We start from the raw sequence: 19121 nt of genomic DNA on the forward strand, positions 1-19121 counted from the left end.
TATATGGGTGAGGGCGGACGCGTCCGTGACCACTAGAAAGTGGGTTCCCTCAATATAGGGACGGAACTTTTATATGGCCGATAATACAGCTAAACCTTCCTTCTCGGAGGCAGCATAGGCTTGTTGCGCTGGGGAAAGTTTCTGCGAGTAATAGGCCACAATTTTCTCACCTTCCTCATGCTGCTGTGTGAGAACAGCGGCAATAGCACTATCACTAGCATCCGTCTGTATTTGGAATGGTTTCTCGAAATTCGGGTTGGCCAGAATTGGAGCAGCAATCAGGCAGTCCTTTAGACTGATAAAAGCTTGTTCAGCGGTTGAATTCCAGGCTATAGTTTTGGGTTTCTTGCGAAGGAGATTTGTTAGAGGAGCCGACACCTCACTAAAATTAGGGATGAAACGCCGATAGTAATTGGCCATCCCTAAAAATCTACGCAGCGAACGGAGAGAACCCGGACGCTCGTAATTTATTATTGCCTCTATTCTTTCTGGACTGGGGCGCAACCCTTCGGTAGACAGTATATAGCCCAAGTACGGTAACTGTTTTACGCAAAATTTCGATTTGGCGATGTTAATCGATAGATTGGCGGATTTCAATCTCCGAGCCACTTCTTCCAAACTGTGGATATGAGCTTCAAATGTATCGCTAACGACAACTATGTCGTCGAGATAAACGAATACGTTAGGCTCAAGTTCCCCGTATCTCAGGACCTTGTCCATAAGTCTTGCTAATGTGGCTGGGCTGTTAACCAGTCCGAAAGGTAACCTGGTAAATTGGAACAAGCCTCTCCCCAATATGGAAAACGCGGTATATTTCCGTGATTGTGAATCTAGAGGAATCTGTAGAAACGCCTTGGTTAAGTCAATCGTAGACAAGAAACGGCTCGCACCTACTCTACTCAGAATTCGATCCTGGTGAGGGAGAGGGTAAGCATCCCTTTTGGTCCGATCGTTTAAACGTCTGGCATCTAAACATAAACGCACTTCTCCCGTTGGCTTCACAACTGGTACCGTGCTCAACGACCAATCGCTCTGGCTGGGTTCAATAACTTCCTGTCGCAACATTTCATTCAGTTCCTTATTAACTTTTCTTTGCATTTCAGGAGAAGTCGGATAGGGATTAATTCGGACGGCGGGAGCGTGAAGAAATTCCTCCTTAAATTCAATTTTGTGCGATATCCAATTAGTCACGTCAAGAGTTTCACCGTCGATAGCAACTTTAAAGTTAGTCTTTACGTTCTCAAGGATCGCTTTCTGGGATTCACTTAAAATTTCTTCCTTTTTCCCTCCCTCGTTAACAACTATCTCTTCTACATTAGTCTCAGTTATTTCTCCAACCTGCTGAACGCTAAGCAAAGTCGGTTTTATATTAAACGATTTCCAAAAATCGCTATAACCCAGAATCAGTCTGCGCTTCAGCTGTGGGGCAACGAAGGCAGGAATGATTTTATTTTCATTGTTGAAGGTTATTGGCAAGTGAACGTAGCCTTCTACCTCGACCGGCGTACCGGAGGCAGTTTTCAACTGAACTTCCGTTGGAAACACTTTCAAGTTAAGGTCTCTTAACAATTTCTTGCACCCTACCCCCAGGACGGTCCTATGTGCTCCACTGTCTAACAGTCCTATTAATTATCTCCCCATTACCTCTATCTTTATGAATGGTCGGCTATCATCATTCACTGGTAGTCGCAATTCTTCTATATCCGGCCCTGAGTAATAATCTTCATCGAGTACAGGTTGAAAACCATTTGAACTCAACTTGTGTATAACGCTGTTTGAATTTAGAGGATTTGTCGATTGTGCTTCAGATTGCCTCTTCAAGCTGAATGCCTCTAGTTTTTTTGACAATGCGGACAGTAAAATGTACTTACGTCCGCAAAGCCACATATTCGACAAAATTTTGTTCTTTCCTTGGGACAATCGACATAATGGTGACCTGCTTGCCTACAATTGTAACAGGTTCCTATCGGAGGACGTTTATACTGGGCGGCCAAAGTGTGCATAGTTCCTCTAGCTGAACCTTCCATGGGATCCATAATTAGTTCCTTCCTTCTCTCCTGTTCTCGTCTTTCCCCTTCTTGTTGCAAATTTTTCTTCTTCTCTCCTATTTTAGGTCTATTACCATAAAAACTTCTCTTTTCTTTTTCGGAATTGACCATTTTCGAATGTTTTTCCGGAATATTATCAAGTTCTATTTCATTCACATGACTACTTTTTGGGTGGTTGAGAGTATCACCAGGTTTTTGAAACATGTTCCAGTTATTCTCATCGATTATTCTACCGTACTTTTTCAATCTTGACATTGATTTTACTCCCGCTCCCGTCAATGCATTTTTATAATCAAAACGCATATTGCGCCAGATTATTTCAAACTTTCTCCGGTTCGACACTGATCTAGTCATGGACTGAAAGAGTTTTTGTATGTCATGAAAATAATCGGAGAACTTCTCACCACGCGCTTGCCGGCGATTAGTGGCCTGGATTTCAATTTGGAAATCTAAATCCGGTGGCAAGAACTCGCGTTTGAGCTCCCGTTTAAGTTCAGACCAACTACGGAAATCTCGATTTGCAACCCCATCCATAAACCAATCTTTAGCACGCCCTGAGAACAAGTGGAATGCAGATCGGAATAATTCTCTCTCCGAGATATCTTCCGCTTTGCAGTGCATTTTTATTTCCTTCAAAAATTCGATCAATCGTCGACCTTGATCTTTCCCGTCGTACTTCAATTTCCATTCCGAAACGGGTATTCTCTTCAAACTTCTATGTTTCGTTTTATGTATTTTTTTCGGAGCTTTTGAGCAGATGCTCTCAGCACTAGAACAGGAAAAATCAGAGCTTTCATAAGAAGAAGAACTGCTATATGAGGATGACGAAAAGCTCATTTTTCGGTGATGCTTTCCATCATGTTTTCCGGAAAAAGAATTATGGTGATTTTTGAGGATCGATTTGTTGTTCTCAGTTTTCATGTTACTATTCGATTCGATATGGCTAGAGGTATTCTCGATACTGCTCTCGGCTATAGTTTCTCCCTTTTCCTCAACTTGCTTACTACAATTTCGGCTAGCGGAGCACTTGTTTTGATCTGACTCTGTTTTAAGCTTTTCATTTAAGTTCACCAGTAATTTTTCTAACTTCTTTTTTCGATCCCTATTCTCCTCATACTCTTTCTTCCGTCTTTCCTCCTCCGCAATTTCTTTCTCTCTCATCTGTTTCTGTTGCTCTGAGGTCTGAAGTACAAATGATTTAAACATTTTTATCAGCTCTTCTGTATTGTTTAATTGTCCCTGCTCATATTGATCCAATATGCCTAAAATTTCTTCGGGTTTCTCTCTCGACGATTCACCTGCTTGTTGTTTGCCATTGGCTCCTATTTCTTCACTCTCACTCGTCTCGTCGTCTTCAGTTCCGACATTCCTACCTGTTTCATTCCACTCCTCTATTTCACTCCTGACTTCTTGTAACACCTCATGTATTTCTGACTCTATTTGTGTTGTTTCCGAAGCTTTATGTGTAACACTTATATCAGGATAATATTTTTGCATTAACCGCGTAGTCTGCTTTTGCAATGACTCAAACCCTGACAAATATTCTTCTGCTCTAGGAGCTTTCAAAAGCAACAGCACTCTAACTCGGTAATGAGTGAGGCGTGTTTTCAGTTTCTGACGCTGCCAGTTATCTACCTTGCATTGCGCAAGCAAATTTTCGATCCTTTCCAACTTCGTTTTGATTATAAATATTTCCTCAGTAATTTCCCTTCGTGTTTGGGATGCTGTAAATGTTTTTGATTCTGTTTCTAATTTAATTTTATCCTTTAACTTCCTTCTCTTGGTACTCTCATGTTCATCAGACTCGAAATAAACATTTCTTATTAAAAGTTCATGTTCGACCTCTTCAATTGAAAGGTGAGACACATGTATGTGTCTGTACAACTCCAGCAAATCCATTTTATTATTAATAAATTTTTATTTTTTTTTCAGGTTCAACGTATATAGACAAAATTATTCTTAAACAATAAAACTATTATATATATGTATATATATATATACAAGAATTCAATTACAATAAACAAAACTCCCACAAAACAAAACAAGAATGGATTTGAGTTGCCTCAGATGAATCAAGACCCAATAATCATTATTCTCTCTCAGTAAAATGCGAATATTCACTCCCGGTATTTGATGTGATTACAGCAGAACCTGTTCACTTTTATGAGTGTACGCGCACTAGTAAGCCTAAACTCAGATAATTCTACTGGAGTCGCTCGTGCAACGCTACCGTTTCGAAATTCTAATCGATTTTTGAAACAACCGTCCCTATCTCACTATCACCCTATTTTCTATAGTGTATTACTTGATTACTGAAAACTTGATTTGCATATATTCACGTTGGGCGCCATTTGTTACTTTCTCTTAATTATGTCAGACTAGCCAGAAGGGCTAATCCTAGAAAAGCCCTCGATCCCTGGTCTAAGCCACGGGGACCATTGAGGGTGGGCTTTCAACTGCCTCTTTTAACTCGGCTAGCTCGAGCTTGACACTCGGAGGCTCAAGATCGGCTCACTCTCTTTTTGGGCACAAATCAAGGATTCAGTTCACAAGTAAAAACACAGATAGATTCCTTTTTTTTTTGTTTATTCAACTTACATTTGGGTATATGTCAGTGTGATGTGGCCGGCCGGATGTTGTCGAGCGAAACCTGTGCGCCGCGAGCTTTGCGGTAGCTCGAAGAGTTACTATAGGGTTGGTAACTCAAGTTGCTCGTTGCTGCAGAGCTTCGTGGACGGCAGCAATCTTCCTCAAAATCGTTTCGCTCCGGGGAATCTGAATTCAGGGCAAAAATATTGGGTCCTGATGGGAAAAAATTGAAAGTCCAGAGTTACTACTGGGTCTTGCTCTTTATCCAAATCCATACCTGATCCTTCCGTCCTTTCAGGTCGAACTGCAGTTTTCAAATGTTTTATTTGAATTTCTATAATCGGGATCACTTTAATAGCTTTTGTTGTGCCTTGGATAAAGAGCTTTTATTGTAGACCCAGTAGTGCTTTCCTTTTTCCATCGTTCCCTTTTTCGGATGTCGCTTATCAAATATCTATTGCGCAATCCACGGCTTTTATGGCGTTTTCGCCCGACAACAGGTTTATGTGTTCGGTGTGAGTATATGTGTGTGTAATTATATTTATAGCTAACTTAAAACCTAGTTCATTTGAAATTTCCTATACTCTAATTTATTTAATTCTATATCTAACTTAATTAATTGAAGAACTAATTTCTAAACGGTAACACAATTTTCTAGTAGGGACCTTACACTCTGTCCAACTTCTATAGGACCAGGTGATGATCCTGCTGATTTATGTCATTGTAAACAAACAATGCTTCAATTTACATTCTAGTGTGTAGGTATTGGTGGCTACCATACACTGCATGATTTGTGCTGAGCGTAAACGAATGTTTTTGTATTTTTCGAGTGTCAAATTCCTATAAGACCAGTTACATTTTCCATTGTTGTAGATGTTTTGATCAATAAATCTGGAAAATGCCGAAGGGAAAAGTGCTCACGAAGAGAGAAGAAAGACAAATCGATGCACTTCATTAAGAAAATGTTGGTATCAAACAAATTGCTCGTCGGATTGGACGACCCCATCAAGTAATGCTCAATTATTTGGCGAATCCTCGAGGATACGGTAGGAAGGAGAGAGCTCCACGTAAATCAACCTCTCTGACCGAGATAAGCGGGAAAAAGCTAGAACAGCTTCGGAAACCTCGAAACCGCTTATGCAAATAAAGCAATATTTCAATTTAAATGTTAAAGGGCGAACACGAAATTATTGCGACACCGAAAATGTCATGCCAATTTTTCTATAATGTTTAGAATCAAACCAAAATATTTTAGGGGAGTTTTATAGGGTAATTGATCTTGGTTTGTCCAATTTGGGGTGTTTTTACGCAACTAGTAAATGCAAATCGATTTTTCTTCATGAAAATCACACATAATCGATACGAGTTTGGGTTTGTTGCAAAGCCCCAAGCCTCTAGTTGCTAATACTACCATAAGGTGTTGAAATTATTCAAATTTTTATGTTTTTTAACGATTTTCCTTAAAGAAGAATTATGATCATGGTTTGACCACCTCTGATCATGGTTTGCCCAAAAAAATGATCATGGTTTGTCCGGTTTTAGAAATCTCCATTTTTGAATTCACAATTAGAAGTTCCATTTATCATTGTTTGAGTTTACTGTCATCATATTGATTCATTCATAATTTAGGCTTTCTTCAGAATATTGCCTTTTCTTGGGCATTTTAGAAGTGTTCACCTCAACACAATCAACACAGAAAAACCATACTTCTGCTATGTACGAAGCACACCATAAACAAACATAAACAAACTGCAGCGCGCCAAGCGGTTGCCATAGAAATCATGTGGACAAAACAACATTATTGAATTGGACAACTCATGATCAGAATTGAGTTCATCAAAATGCGTTAATTTAATGGTTTAGCTATGTAAATCCGATACAAATGGTGAGCAAGCATGATGTTTACAATATTTATAAGTGTTGTAATCCAGAAATGGTCTGAATACGTGCCAAATAATCATCTGGTGATCGATTAAAAGTTAGCTCGAATGAGGGGCGCATTGACACAAATAGAAGGTGTATTTTATAATCCTTTAAAACATGTGATTTCGTAAAAATATACTATCAAACTACTATAAATCATGTAAAAGGCAATTTCATTTATATGTTTCGAAACATTCGAAGGCCTTATTTGACACAGGAGCGCTGAATTAGAGCATTCAAAAAAGTGGGCAAACCATGATCATATTTTCGACTGGACAAACCAAGATCATTTACCCTACATATATTTACTTCAAAAATCAAAAGAAAAGTTAATCGATGGAGCCTTGAGTGTAAAATTGAACGCATTTTCGCTTGATGCCCTCCATCAAAGTCTTTACAGTGTCATCCGGTACCAGTTTCTCAGTTTTTTTTTCATTTTCTTAACATGTCCTTCTCGTCTTTGACTGTCTTCTTGCTCTTCCGAAGTTCCCGCTTCATTATTATACAATATTGCTCCACCGGGCGCAGCTCCGGACAGTTTGGCGGGTTCATGTCCTTTGGAACAAAATGGACAGAATTGGCCTCATACCACTCCAGGACACTTTTTAGAAAAGTGGCATGATGCCAAATCTGGCCAAAATAGCGGAGCTTCGTCGTGCTGCTGCAAGAACAGCAAAAGGCGCTTCTCGAGGCACTCAGATTTGTAGATCTCGCCATTTACTGTGTCCTTTGTCACGAAAGGCTCACTCCTCAGTCCGCAAAAGCAGATGGCCTGCCAAACGAGATATTTGGAGGCGAACTTCGACATTTTCTTCTTCTTAAATTTGTCGTTCACATCGAACTTGCTCTTGCCGGTGAAAAACTCCAACCCCGGAATTTGATTAAAATCGGCTTTAATATACGTTTCGTCGTCCATCACACAGCAGCCATATTTTGTCAGCATCTTCTCGTAGAGCTTCCGTGCCCCAGTTTTAGCCGTCGATTGTTGCCGCTAATCGCTAATTATGTACCTTGTATGTATGTAGTCCAGCTCTCTTCTTTGCATTCTGGACGTAGCTCTGCGACATGCCGATTTTTTTAGCCAAATCACGGCTTGAGACGTTGGGATTTGCTTTAATCATCCGCTTCACCTTTCCCTCCGTCTTTTTGTTCTCCGGTCCCGGTTTTCTTCCAGCTTCTTTGCCGTGGTCCAACGTCAACCGCTCCTGGAACCGCTTCAACACTCTGGAGACGGTTGAATAGTGAATGTTCAACGTTTTTCCCAACTGCCGGTGCAACAGGTCAGGAAATTCCAGGTGTTTTGAAAGAATTTGTTCTCTCGACTCGCGTTGGTTCACCTCCATTTTCGTTGAATCGAAAAACACGACTTTAAGTTTGACAGCATGTAGACAATACACATCAATGAGAAAGTGTGCAAAATTTGGTTGATTTTCACCCAATGGTAAAAATGTTATGCCCTGTTGAATGTGTCGCAATAATTTCGTGTTCGCCCTTTACTTGGGTGACAATCTTACACCATCACACATCGGAAGACGTCTGAGTTTTGCCAAAGCTCACATGAACCGACAGTGGAACATGGTATGTTGTGACAAGGAATATTTCCCAAAGAATACATTTTGTTAAATGCCATCACGGAAAGTTCTTCAATGTATAGGTTATCTTCTCTGACGAAAAAAAGTTCAATTTGGATGGTCCTGGGGGTACTAACGTGATTTTCGTAATAAGGAACAGTATTTTTCAACCAGGAATTTTGGTGGAGGCTCATGCATGGTTTGGGCGGGATTTTGTGCAACCGGAAAACTCAAGATAGCTTTCACATCATTCAAATATTACATACATGTTCTGGAATCCTTTCTTCTATCGTTTTTGTGTGGATATTGTCACAAGAAATTCACATTCCGGCAAAACAATGCTACTATTCATACCAGCAAGAAAACTAAGCAATGGATACAATGAATATTTTTTGGACTGGTCGGCTTGCTCTTTACACTTGAATCCTGTTCAAAACCTTAGAGGGATCCTTGTACGCAGAATCTATACTGATGGAACTGTACACCACTATTGAAGAGCTCAAGGTCGCAATTTCGGAAACATGGAAAAATATCGAGAAAATGATAAATAGTATTCCAACACGAATTTTCCAGGTCATTAGCCGAAATGACAAGGTAGCCAATTATTGGCATGTAAATCAGCCGATCGTTTTGAATTTTTCATTGATAATCCTTATGAGTTTTGAAATGGTCTAATAGAAACTGGACAGCTGATATTATCATATTTAACCACAATAAATAAACAAACAACTCTTTAGAACGAAATTGACGTTAAATATACTTTATTCTAAGCATTCAACAATGTATGAATGTGTCTTGTTGAAATTCTGTTTGTGATGCAACGAAATAGAATCAGAGTGGTCTTATAGAAGTTGGACAGAGTATAGTGAGCGGCTCTGTAATCTTTTGACATCAGTTGGTTTGAAAGTGTTCCTATTTCAGTAGTGAAAATTTCTTTACGATTGTTTGTATTTACGATGTATTTGGACAACCTCATAAAAAAATCCGACATGATAAGATACAAAAATCATACAATCATTATTGGCTCATGGGTTCTCAACATTGGAGAAGTTTCGTCGAAAAACCGCCCAACTAGAACGGAAATCGAACCCGAAACTTCCGACATGGTATTGGTGTCGTTCATCATTCGACAACGGGAGCCACACAAGCTGTATATATTCTATCCAATTATGAATCGATTAGACTGGTACCAGATCGGTAGAACTGATATTCCCCGACTAGAGCCATTGAACCAATGAATAATTGATATTAATTAGTATCAATGTATGCAGCTTAATTGCCGATATAATAAGCCCATTACAAGTTACGGTGCGTCCTAACGAGTTACACAGCATTGTCGACAACATTCTTCTTCTCGAGTGGCCCTACGTTCTACAGATACCTTCTTCTCGTCAAAGTACTATTTACTAGAGTTTGTTATGATCACTATGATGACTTTGGAGGCCTAATAATAGAATGTTATAGTATTTTTTAATGGTTGGTTCAATAATCTAGGATTTCTAAAGGAAAGGAACCATGAACCAGTATGATTAGCACTCGGGAAGAGGGTACGCATTAAGAAGTTTTGTTAAGCGTTGAAAGCCTAGAAGAATAATGGTTCGCGATTTGAGCTTAGATCCTACAATCCGCACAGCAAACCGATCATTCGGCAAAGTGCAAGTATAAAAATAAAACATGACAAGCATTCAATGATAAGATAAATCAACGTGACGAGAGCTGTTCATTAGTATTCTTCCGATGATTATTCAGATTTGATGAATTCTTTTTCCCCTATCACGAAGTATGGGCATAGCTGACACATACTCCGGGTAAACAAATATTTCATTCCATGTTGATGCTTACGAACCGATTTCAGCATACCATTGGTAGATTTCAGCGCGTAATCATAACAAAACAAACCAGAAAAAAAACATTTCGACAGATCAACAAACATGTATGGATTGAATGAAACAGTCGCCGCACACACATCAGCAAATTCGCAGCGAAACAAAACACGCGCGAATGGCAATACGAGATGTGTTTTGAATTATTGATGATGAATGACGACTCTTTTTTGGAACCACTACTCGCGAGCCTCTCCGCGAGATAGGTTGTGTCTCTGTGTGTTTACATAATGAATGGCATAGTGAACCGAAAAATCGATCAAGCGACGGCGCGCATCTCGGGAATTATTTATGTTGTGACATACTCACCGTTTCATCGAGCCGGAAACAAATCGCTTCCCACCGACCGATTTTGGCGCCGCCCCGACGCTGCGACTCCCACTGCCAATGCTGTTGCATTCCGACGGTGGACTCTTCAATGAGGCCGGCGAATCGACACGACACGACAGCGAAGCCGCCACCGTTTTGCCACAGCTGATTTTCGATTTCACATCACTAAAATTTCTCTTGGCCACCGCCGCCTTATTCTCGGCGATTTTATTCATCACTGCATCCCATTTGTTCGGAGTGGCCGACTTTTTGATAAAACTTAAATTTCCCACACTACCACCGCTCACACCACCGAAACCACCACGTGCATAACCGCCGCCACCGCCGCCGATGCCGCGATGATGATTGTCATTGGTGGGGCGTCTGTTTTCCTGATTTTCGCACTCACCGCCACCACCATTCAGGTTGAGAACACTTCCGCCGACACTGCGCGAAGAACTGACCACCGAGTCCTTGAATAGCCGCGTCGAACATGACTTCATCTCATGCTTTTTGAGCACCAAATTTGTTTCATTCTTCTGCTGTTTACGGGTGGAATTGAGTTTTTTGCCATTGCTGACGCTACTAATACTTCCACTACCAACGGACGCACCAGACAAACTGTCGGTACTCGTATTCGAGACCCCGCGTGAGGCTAAGCTGGTTGCGCATTCGACACTAACATTACCAACGCCGCCGCCGCTGCTATCTGACAGTCTGCCATTCACCAAAGTGGTTGTTAATGATGGCGATGATGACGACTGATTCTGTGTCGCCACCGTTGGACCAAACACAGGTGTGACAACGTGTTTGGTGACGTCACACCGATGATGGCTGTCCGGCGTTTCACAATCACTACTGAAGAGCTTGTCGGCAAGCTGCACGGGCGACGAGGCGTTTGTGTTAATAGACGACACCATTGAAGCATCATGTAAACAATTAGTGCCGACCGCTTGTTCGTCCACTAGCACTAGCTTCTTCTGGCTGCACGCGGTATTACTGCTACTGATTGTGTCCGTCGAGGTGTCGGGACTCATATCGCTCTGTGTGGCCGCCTGCTGCCCCACCGCTTCGACACGACACTCCGGTTCTGCCAGCTCGTCATTCTCCGACCGCCTGTGGACGAGATCGTCATCGCCACGGTTGTCCACATCTGTAAATATACCACTGGACTCCATACAAGAGTCATCATTTTGTGGCTGCTGGTTAATAAATACATTTGCTCCTTGCATCATCGGGCCATACAACTGACCGTCGATTATTTGGGCCCTTCGATCTCCCCGGTTGAAAACATCGTCCGCATCGCTTTCGGTGAAGAAGTCACTGTCGGTCATTGGGTCCTGTCGGCGTGGCACCGGTGCAACCGCTGGCTGAGCATTCCAAGCTGCTGCCAGTGCCGCTGGTCCTCCTCCTTGGTTCTTTATTCGCGGCCCGTTCGATGGCGAGTGGTCCGCTCCCCGACTGGCCGGTCGCGACATTTCGCCGTCACCCTGATAACCCGTGTCCAAACTCGTTATACTCGTAATGCTAGTAATGAAACTATTTGATACCTTAGACGTAGCAGATTTCGTCATTTGGTCTGTCTTTGAGTCGGAATCCGTTTGTGAGATCTCCTGGTACATCATTGGGCCAGCGTTCGAGTGAATCTCCGACGGCAGAATGATGTCCGACATGTCAGTCTTCACTCCCACCGGATCCAGGGGGAGTTCCTCCGGTGAAGGTGTCTGATCGATCCGGCACTGGTGAAGCCCATGTTTGTGGGACCCAGCGTTCAGTTGCAACTCAAGGTTATTCGTATTGTTAGTATTGGTGGTAGTCGAGTCTAAAAATTCCTTCATCTGGTCGGGAGTCAAAATTCCCAAGCTCTCGTCCATCTCAAACGAGCCCTGTTTCGTCAAACTGTTGGATACAGGAGACTTGATGGGTGGTTTATTAGACGATAGCGAAGAATCGCACAGCTCGATCGAGCAGTCCAGCGTGCACTCGGTCAGATCCAACCCAAATGAATACCTTTGCTTTGCAGCAATCGAGCATCGGCCTTCCAGCGGCCTCAGAACAACATCGTCTTTCCCAGCGGAAACCGGCTCATCCAAGCTCAGATCAAATATCTCTTTCCCGGCTCCACTTTCATCCACGTCCATCTCGTCTGAGGGCTTCGATTCGGGCAACACAAAATCCTCCGCCACCAGTGTAGTCTCACCGCAGCTGGTATCCAGCGGTAGGCTGCTAAGATGCATCGCATCAATCAGACTTGGTCCTTCGATGTCCCTGGTAACGTTCAATGCGTCTGTGCTGGATCCCGCCGCTCGCGGTGAGTGCATTGTTGAACTGAATACATGCGTTCGGTTAAGGGCCGCCGGTGAATCGGAAAAGTGCAACAACTCAGTAGTTTCGTTCAAATTGAACGTCAGTCTCGTGGGTCGCTGAGCCACCGGCTCCGCAGGCAACAGCCGATCTGGGCTATTCACTTCATGGGTATGATACAGCAAACTATCACTTCGAATGTGCGGTAAACCTGCACCAGAACCTGCCTCCAGCTCCTTAGTAATATTTGGAATGTTTTGTGTTACATTAACTAATCGGTTGGTGGTCATCGAAGAATCTAGCACCCTGGTCGAATCCTGCACGTCCATATCCAAGATGTGTGTATTGTTCAACGCTTTGTTGGTTACCATTGTAGAATTTAGCACCCTGGTCGAATCCTGAACGTCCATATCCAGGATGTGTGTTTTGTTCAAACCGGGCGAATCGGCACCAGACTTCTCTGTCAGTAACGAAGAATCCTTCTCCCTAGTTCGATTCAGTGACTCTCGACTACCGCCGAGTTTCAGTGACTCAAGGGACGAGGCAACGAACGTTCCGCTGCGTCTCACCTCATACGTGACGTTCCCATCGCTGTTAAGCGTGATGGTTTCGTTGCTCGATGCCGCCCGCAGCATGGTGAGACCCAGGTCTGGATCGGCCAGATTATCCGTACTACCAGCGCCAACTAGCTCCAGCGATTCATCTACCAGCATTCGATCCCCATCGCTGTAGTCTACGACAGGACCTTTCGAGGATCCGGCGGAGAATGTATCGCGCTGCTGGAAGTCATTGAGGCTTTCGGTCGATGCGAGCTGTAGCTTCGAGTAGAACGATATCGGGCCGGGAGTCGACGCAGCAAGCACGGGAAACGGTTCACCGCATAGCTTGTCACCCGAGTAGGAACGAGCAATTGTGGTTGCAGCCACTCGAGGGGGCCTCAGATGGGAGCTGACAGGAGTCGCAAAGATAGCAGCCGGCTGCACTAGTGTCGGTTTGGCCAGCCGAGACTGAAACTGGGGCGGACGGATTGACCCTGGAATGGGTATTCTACTACTGATGCTGCTACTGTTTCCGATGCGTGGTATTCGAGACTGCGAGGGGTCCTGAAAAAGGTGAGAAAAAAAAGATAACAATTAGAGCAAGTCGAACGTACGTAAGTCATTCATTTAGTTAACATAGATATAATGATTTCAACAATTATGTAGATAATCTATATAACTGAGCAAAAAAAGCAATAAAAAGAGGTCAATGATGTACAAATTGAGTTTTATGATATTGCTTCAATTGCTGTTTCAGGACCTGGTAAAAGAATAATTAAAAGATTTTCATACACTATCCTCCTCAGGCGTCTAAAGTTCATTTGCTGAGATCTTCGGCGCACACTAGGTCCACGAACCTTCAGAAACAGTTATAGTATTCTTCATTGAATACTATATACTTGTATCACTGACGATACAAGAGCGAGAGAATATGACATATACAAGTGGGCGTTTTTGTACCCGAGCGAGAAAATATAAATTCGCATACATTTGTGTAGGGCACTATGTGTTTCTCTAACACGGAATTCGAAACCAATCAAGTGAGCTGCCGGGGCTCTCGTATTCGGGGTCTCATGCGCGATTTGATGCAAATAACCTCCCTCGTTTGATCTTCTAATAGCCTATTTCGAGGCTAGAGTTGAATTAAATTTATAGTTTAAAGCCTCTGTTATTGAAAAGTAGGACTACGTAGGACTACGTCTTTCGGAAACATAGGGGGGAGTGCAAATTGAAAAACGGGAAATTGGCCACATCACGAAAATTGCGCCAATTTCGTGTTCATTTCCCGGAATTATATATTTCATGGGAAAATTTGAACAATTGAAAAATGTCGAGCGTTATCTAGACGAAAATCAATCAGCAATCTGCGCTTTCCCAGTTGTTCATTTATTTGCACTCTATAGAAAAAAGAATACGGGACTGTGCAGTGAATTATGCCTATGGTGCTGGATTTTCTGCTCCACTAAATCCCACATTTTGATTGGTCCAATTCGCGCTCCTTTAGTTTTGCTGTCGAGAAGAAGCAAATTTCATAGCGGTGAATAATTGTACCCGTGTAGCAAGTATAAAAACCGTTTTCCGCGATGTTAATGCTGAAGATTAATTTGACCACATTGCCTACATGTGCTAGGTTGCCGTGGGAGCGAAAATTACGAACATATACTCGCTCGAAATGCGATGCAGGAGAAGGACAATAATGCAACGTAAGCTCCGCCTTTACAACAGCCCAAACATGGAGGTTTTGCCCTACGCGACGTCTGATAGCGATATCGCTTAGGCTGGTTGATAGTGTGTTAAGAATGGAATATGCAATTTTGTTTTAATTTCATTTTTTTTTGTTTCAAGTTACATTTATTTATTTGTTAAAAGAGGAATATGAGGAATATGGATCATCTAATTTGAGCTGTTCATTTTATTGTGTTATTAGTCCAATTGAAATTTGGGTTGACGCAATTAGTATGGTATTTCGTTGGTTTAAAGCGAAAATTCAAATGAAGAAATCATTCATTCACCCTCCATATATGCTTTTCATCTCGTTCCGGGCCATAGAGGACAATTTTAGCAGATCTCCTTCCACTTCGGTATTTTTTATCATGATATGCACAATCTAAACTAATCACCATATTTCTGCCACCATTACTTGATTATACCTCTAGTGGAGTGAACTAACAATACCCAAACATCGAACTAAACGATCCTATTCAGGTCCACAACATATCTATAATCAATATAGAAAAAATGCCTAACATCATTCTACATCAACTATGAGGTCGTGTCTCTGGCACAACCCTCCTGTAACATTTTTTGTTTGAATTCCGTTCCAAACGCACTGTTTCGGCAACACACCATTCACATCCGTAGTAATTCTATTTTTAATTATTAGCTGATTTAGGATGAGGGCTATGAAGTAATATTTCAGCTGCCTATTCAAGGTTCGAGAATTCTATACTCAGATTTAGATTCATATAACGAATTTAGATTTTCAGTCTCCAGGATACAGATACTAGATTCAGATTTCACAAGCATGCTTCCATGTTCGGTTCCACAGATAGACTCCTAGGCAGTTCTGGGAATATTGGTATTTTAATTTCAATCTTAAGAGTTTTTGTTTTTCGAATTCAGAAATGCAAAATCAAGAGATAACTGAAAGAGTTCTACGTAAACTACGAATCATATCCTCGGTTTGTTTTATTCCACACGTGTTCTCTCGGTTGCCTTCTCATGTTTTCTAAGAAAATTTTGCGACGCCGTTTGTTAAAATCTACGATGGATAAAATAGTTCTGCGAATAGTGTTTATGGTTCTGATATTGTAACAGTAAATTATGCGTAATTTTGATTCCAGACAAGGCTTCCAAGTTCCTGAAATCGACTGAAAATGCCATACTCATACATTACCGGGAAACATTGACGTTGGATCGCGCAAAGCAAACGTAACGTAGAAATTAAACACATGGCCGGAAACTATGAGCGAAGACCATCAGGGCAGTCTGAAGTAATCCTGGTATCTCCGGACGTTTTTGGCTAAAAGATTCACCGCGGCACATAGTACAGTTAGACGAATCAGAATTCGAAAAGGATTTCGATCGTACCATGCCAGCGAACCAAGCTCAGACCAAATACAATGGATGTTTTAAAAACCTATTAAACGTATGTAAAAATGAACTCTAGACAAATCCTGGGTAAAACACCTGTAACTTCACTAATCGTAAAGGGGGTGTTCGGGTATGTTCAAACCTGTCTTCGCAGATAAATTCGCTTGCAAGTTGAAGATTTCGAAGGATCTATAGCTGTGGAAAGAAAACAATGATTTATATTTCTAGCTTCACAAGGACAAGTGTCTTCGGAAGATAATTATATTTTATCTAGAAATATATTTATTTTACTAAAAAAAAGAAGAAATCCACCAATAGTCCAGAACATCCGTACCTCTCACGCTAAAGGTCACGAGTGTATGACTCATGACAAACTTGTGGCTTTAAGGGGGTACACGAATTCCGGACGTTTTTTCGAGCTCCGTGAAAATAAAACAAAGAATATTTATACTATTCATTATATCATTATTTGTTCATCTATCGTTGAACAATAACACAAAAAATTAACGGAGAAAAATATCCATAATTAGAATAGTTAATGGCTAATAAGGTGAGAGGGTTAAAAAATAAAGTTGTGCCATGGCGTACACGATTCCAGCCCTCCTGGTTATCTGAAACAAAAAAAATCGAACAGATTCTGAATCAGTAAAGATGCCACCATCGCATGAACCTCGGACAAGTCAAAAAATCCTTTTTCGACAAAATGACGGCCGTTTGAAAAACAAAATACGGTTTTAAACGATTTTTCTTACCTTTCCCGATATTTTTGAAATATAAAAATATTGAAAATTTGATTTTTATAGGTTTATGCGATAGAGAGATGCCTGCAGATTGTATTCATATAAATTCGACATGAATTGGTTCAGTAGAACTTGAGATATCGTGTACGCCAGTTTGAAAAAACTTGTTTCGAGAAAAACGCGTTTAAAGTTCATTATTATGGCCGTAACAGGTTAGATACCGTATCAAAAAATGGCTCTGTCTCTGTAATTAATAAATTAATAGGATTTTCGATAAGTTTTGTCTATGGTATATTTTTAAATGCCTAAATCACAGAAATATGAAGGAAAAAAAATAATTTTCTTCGAATTTGTAGACTAGAATACTGCCTCAAAGAAAATTCGAAATACGGAATAACATAATATCAGCATTGGCTCCGAAGAAATGAAGACGAAAAGTTTGGTTCAATACACTAAATTAAAAAATTAAAAACAAAAATCACATGAAAGTACAAATTAGACCATAGCGCTCGAAATTCGCTGAAATATCAGAACATTTCCCAAGAACTAGATTTGGTCTTAAAAAGCTCACGTGGCTTGCTTGGTTGAATCTAAAGTCACATAATGTCCATAGAGCTTATTTTTTGTTCATTAGTTTTAAAGACATTCAGCTTTCAGGACTGGTTCGTCTCAACATAATTTATTTATTTATTTAAAATTGCGGATTTATACCAATAACTCTCCATCGCACCGAAATGGCATTATTTCTCGTATAAATTAAACTAACTGAACTATTATTTTATTTCAAGTATTTCAACAAGTAAAATTTATAACTAATTATGTCAACGAACTGCAATGAATACTGTCCGGCAGTATATTTCAATCCAATGTGGGTGAAACGCTTCGAACAAATTAATTGCGCAATCAAACTATGAGGTAAAATGCTTGAACGAATTTCCTGGACAAGCAAATTGGTAGAATATGTAGAAACGTCGGTTGTATTGAAAACTTTAATGTAAACTCGAAAACGACTCGAACTTCGTAACAATGAAAAAATGTACACAATACACGATTTGATGGATAAGGTCAGTATTAGAGTGAAATAAATCCCTCGTCTAAGACAACAAAATTTCTCCATTACCCGAAAGCCATTGTTTGCGGCGTCATAGAATGTTTATAATGAACCTACTTTTTTACAATTCAAGGAGAATGTCATACTTATAGAAACAGTCTTGTAGACGATTTATTCTCTGGGGATAGAAAGGAGTATTGTAATATAACAAGAAGAACATTTTATTTTATTATTAATTTTAACCTACAAGCAATAAAATGGCAAACTATACTAAATAACGAAGGGATAGTGAATACACAAGAAAACCGATGTTGCAGAGCACGCTGGTTTGAGCTTGGATTGGCGAGTTTTCATATCACATTTACTACTCATTCCAAAAAATATTCCACAAACGAACCTGTGGAAACCGTTACATGCGAAAATCACTTTAAGCAGCTTGACCGTTTGAAGCAGGCGATTGACCAGAAGCGGCCAGAAATGATCAATAGGAATGGTGTTGTTTTCCACCAGGACAACGCTCGGCCTCACACATCTTTGATGACCCGCCAGAAGCTACGGGAGCTCGGATGGAATGTCCTATTGCACCCACCGTATAGTCCGGACCTGGCTCCAAGTGATTATCATCTCTTCCGGTCCATGCAAAACGCTCTTGGTGATACTAAGTTTGCCTCAAAAGAGGCTTGCGAAAACTGGCTGTCTGAGTTTTTTGCAAATAAGGAGGGGGGTTTTATAAGGGGGAGATAATGAAGTTTCCTTCTAAATGGCAACAAGTTTGCGAACAAAACGGCGCATATTTGACTTAAATTGGATAATTTTAAGTTTGTTTAATAAAGCGTCAAATTTCAATCAGAAATACGACATTTCTTTTTCCCCAACCCTATATATGTGCTACAATAAACACTTATGCTCCTCTTTGTTTGAAGAATTGATTACTTGCAGAGAATGTTTTCACAGGTGTAATCAATATCCTAGGTTCATAAGAAAATCGCCATAAAACTAACCCTAAATACGTGTGTGTCATATAATTGTTAAAATGTAATATTAACATACACAAATATGTTGTTCTCAATA

At 40.9% G+C, this 19121-nt stretch overlaps 1 protein-coding gene across 4 annotated transcripts in view; it reads right to left on the reverse strand.

The window, feature by feature from the left end:
- Positions 1-19121, reverse strand: part of LOC129779740 (serine-rich adhesin for platelets) — a 466395-nt gene that overhangs the window by 318511 nt on the left and 128763 nt on the right. For 3 of the 4 annotated variants that reach the window (XM_055787394.1, XM_055787395.1, XM_055787393.1), the window contains one exon: positions 10324-13730. In XM_055787394.1, the coding sequence (XP_055643369.1) occupies positions 10324-13730 (3407 nt within the window). The remainder of the gene's footprint in view (positions 1-10323; positions 13731-19121) is intronic. The other variant, XM_055787396.1, reaches the window with a different exon arrangement.

The sequence above is a fragment of the Toxorhynchites rutilus genome, chromosome 3 (genome assembly GCF_029784135.1).
Source record: "Toxorhynchites rutilus septentrionalis strain SRP chromosome 3, ASM2978413v1, whole genome shotgun sequence".
Classification (NCBI taxonomy): domain Eukaryota; kingdom Metazoa; phylum Arthropoda; class Insecta; order Diptera; family Culicidae; genus Toxorhynchites; species Toxorhynchites rutilus.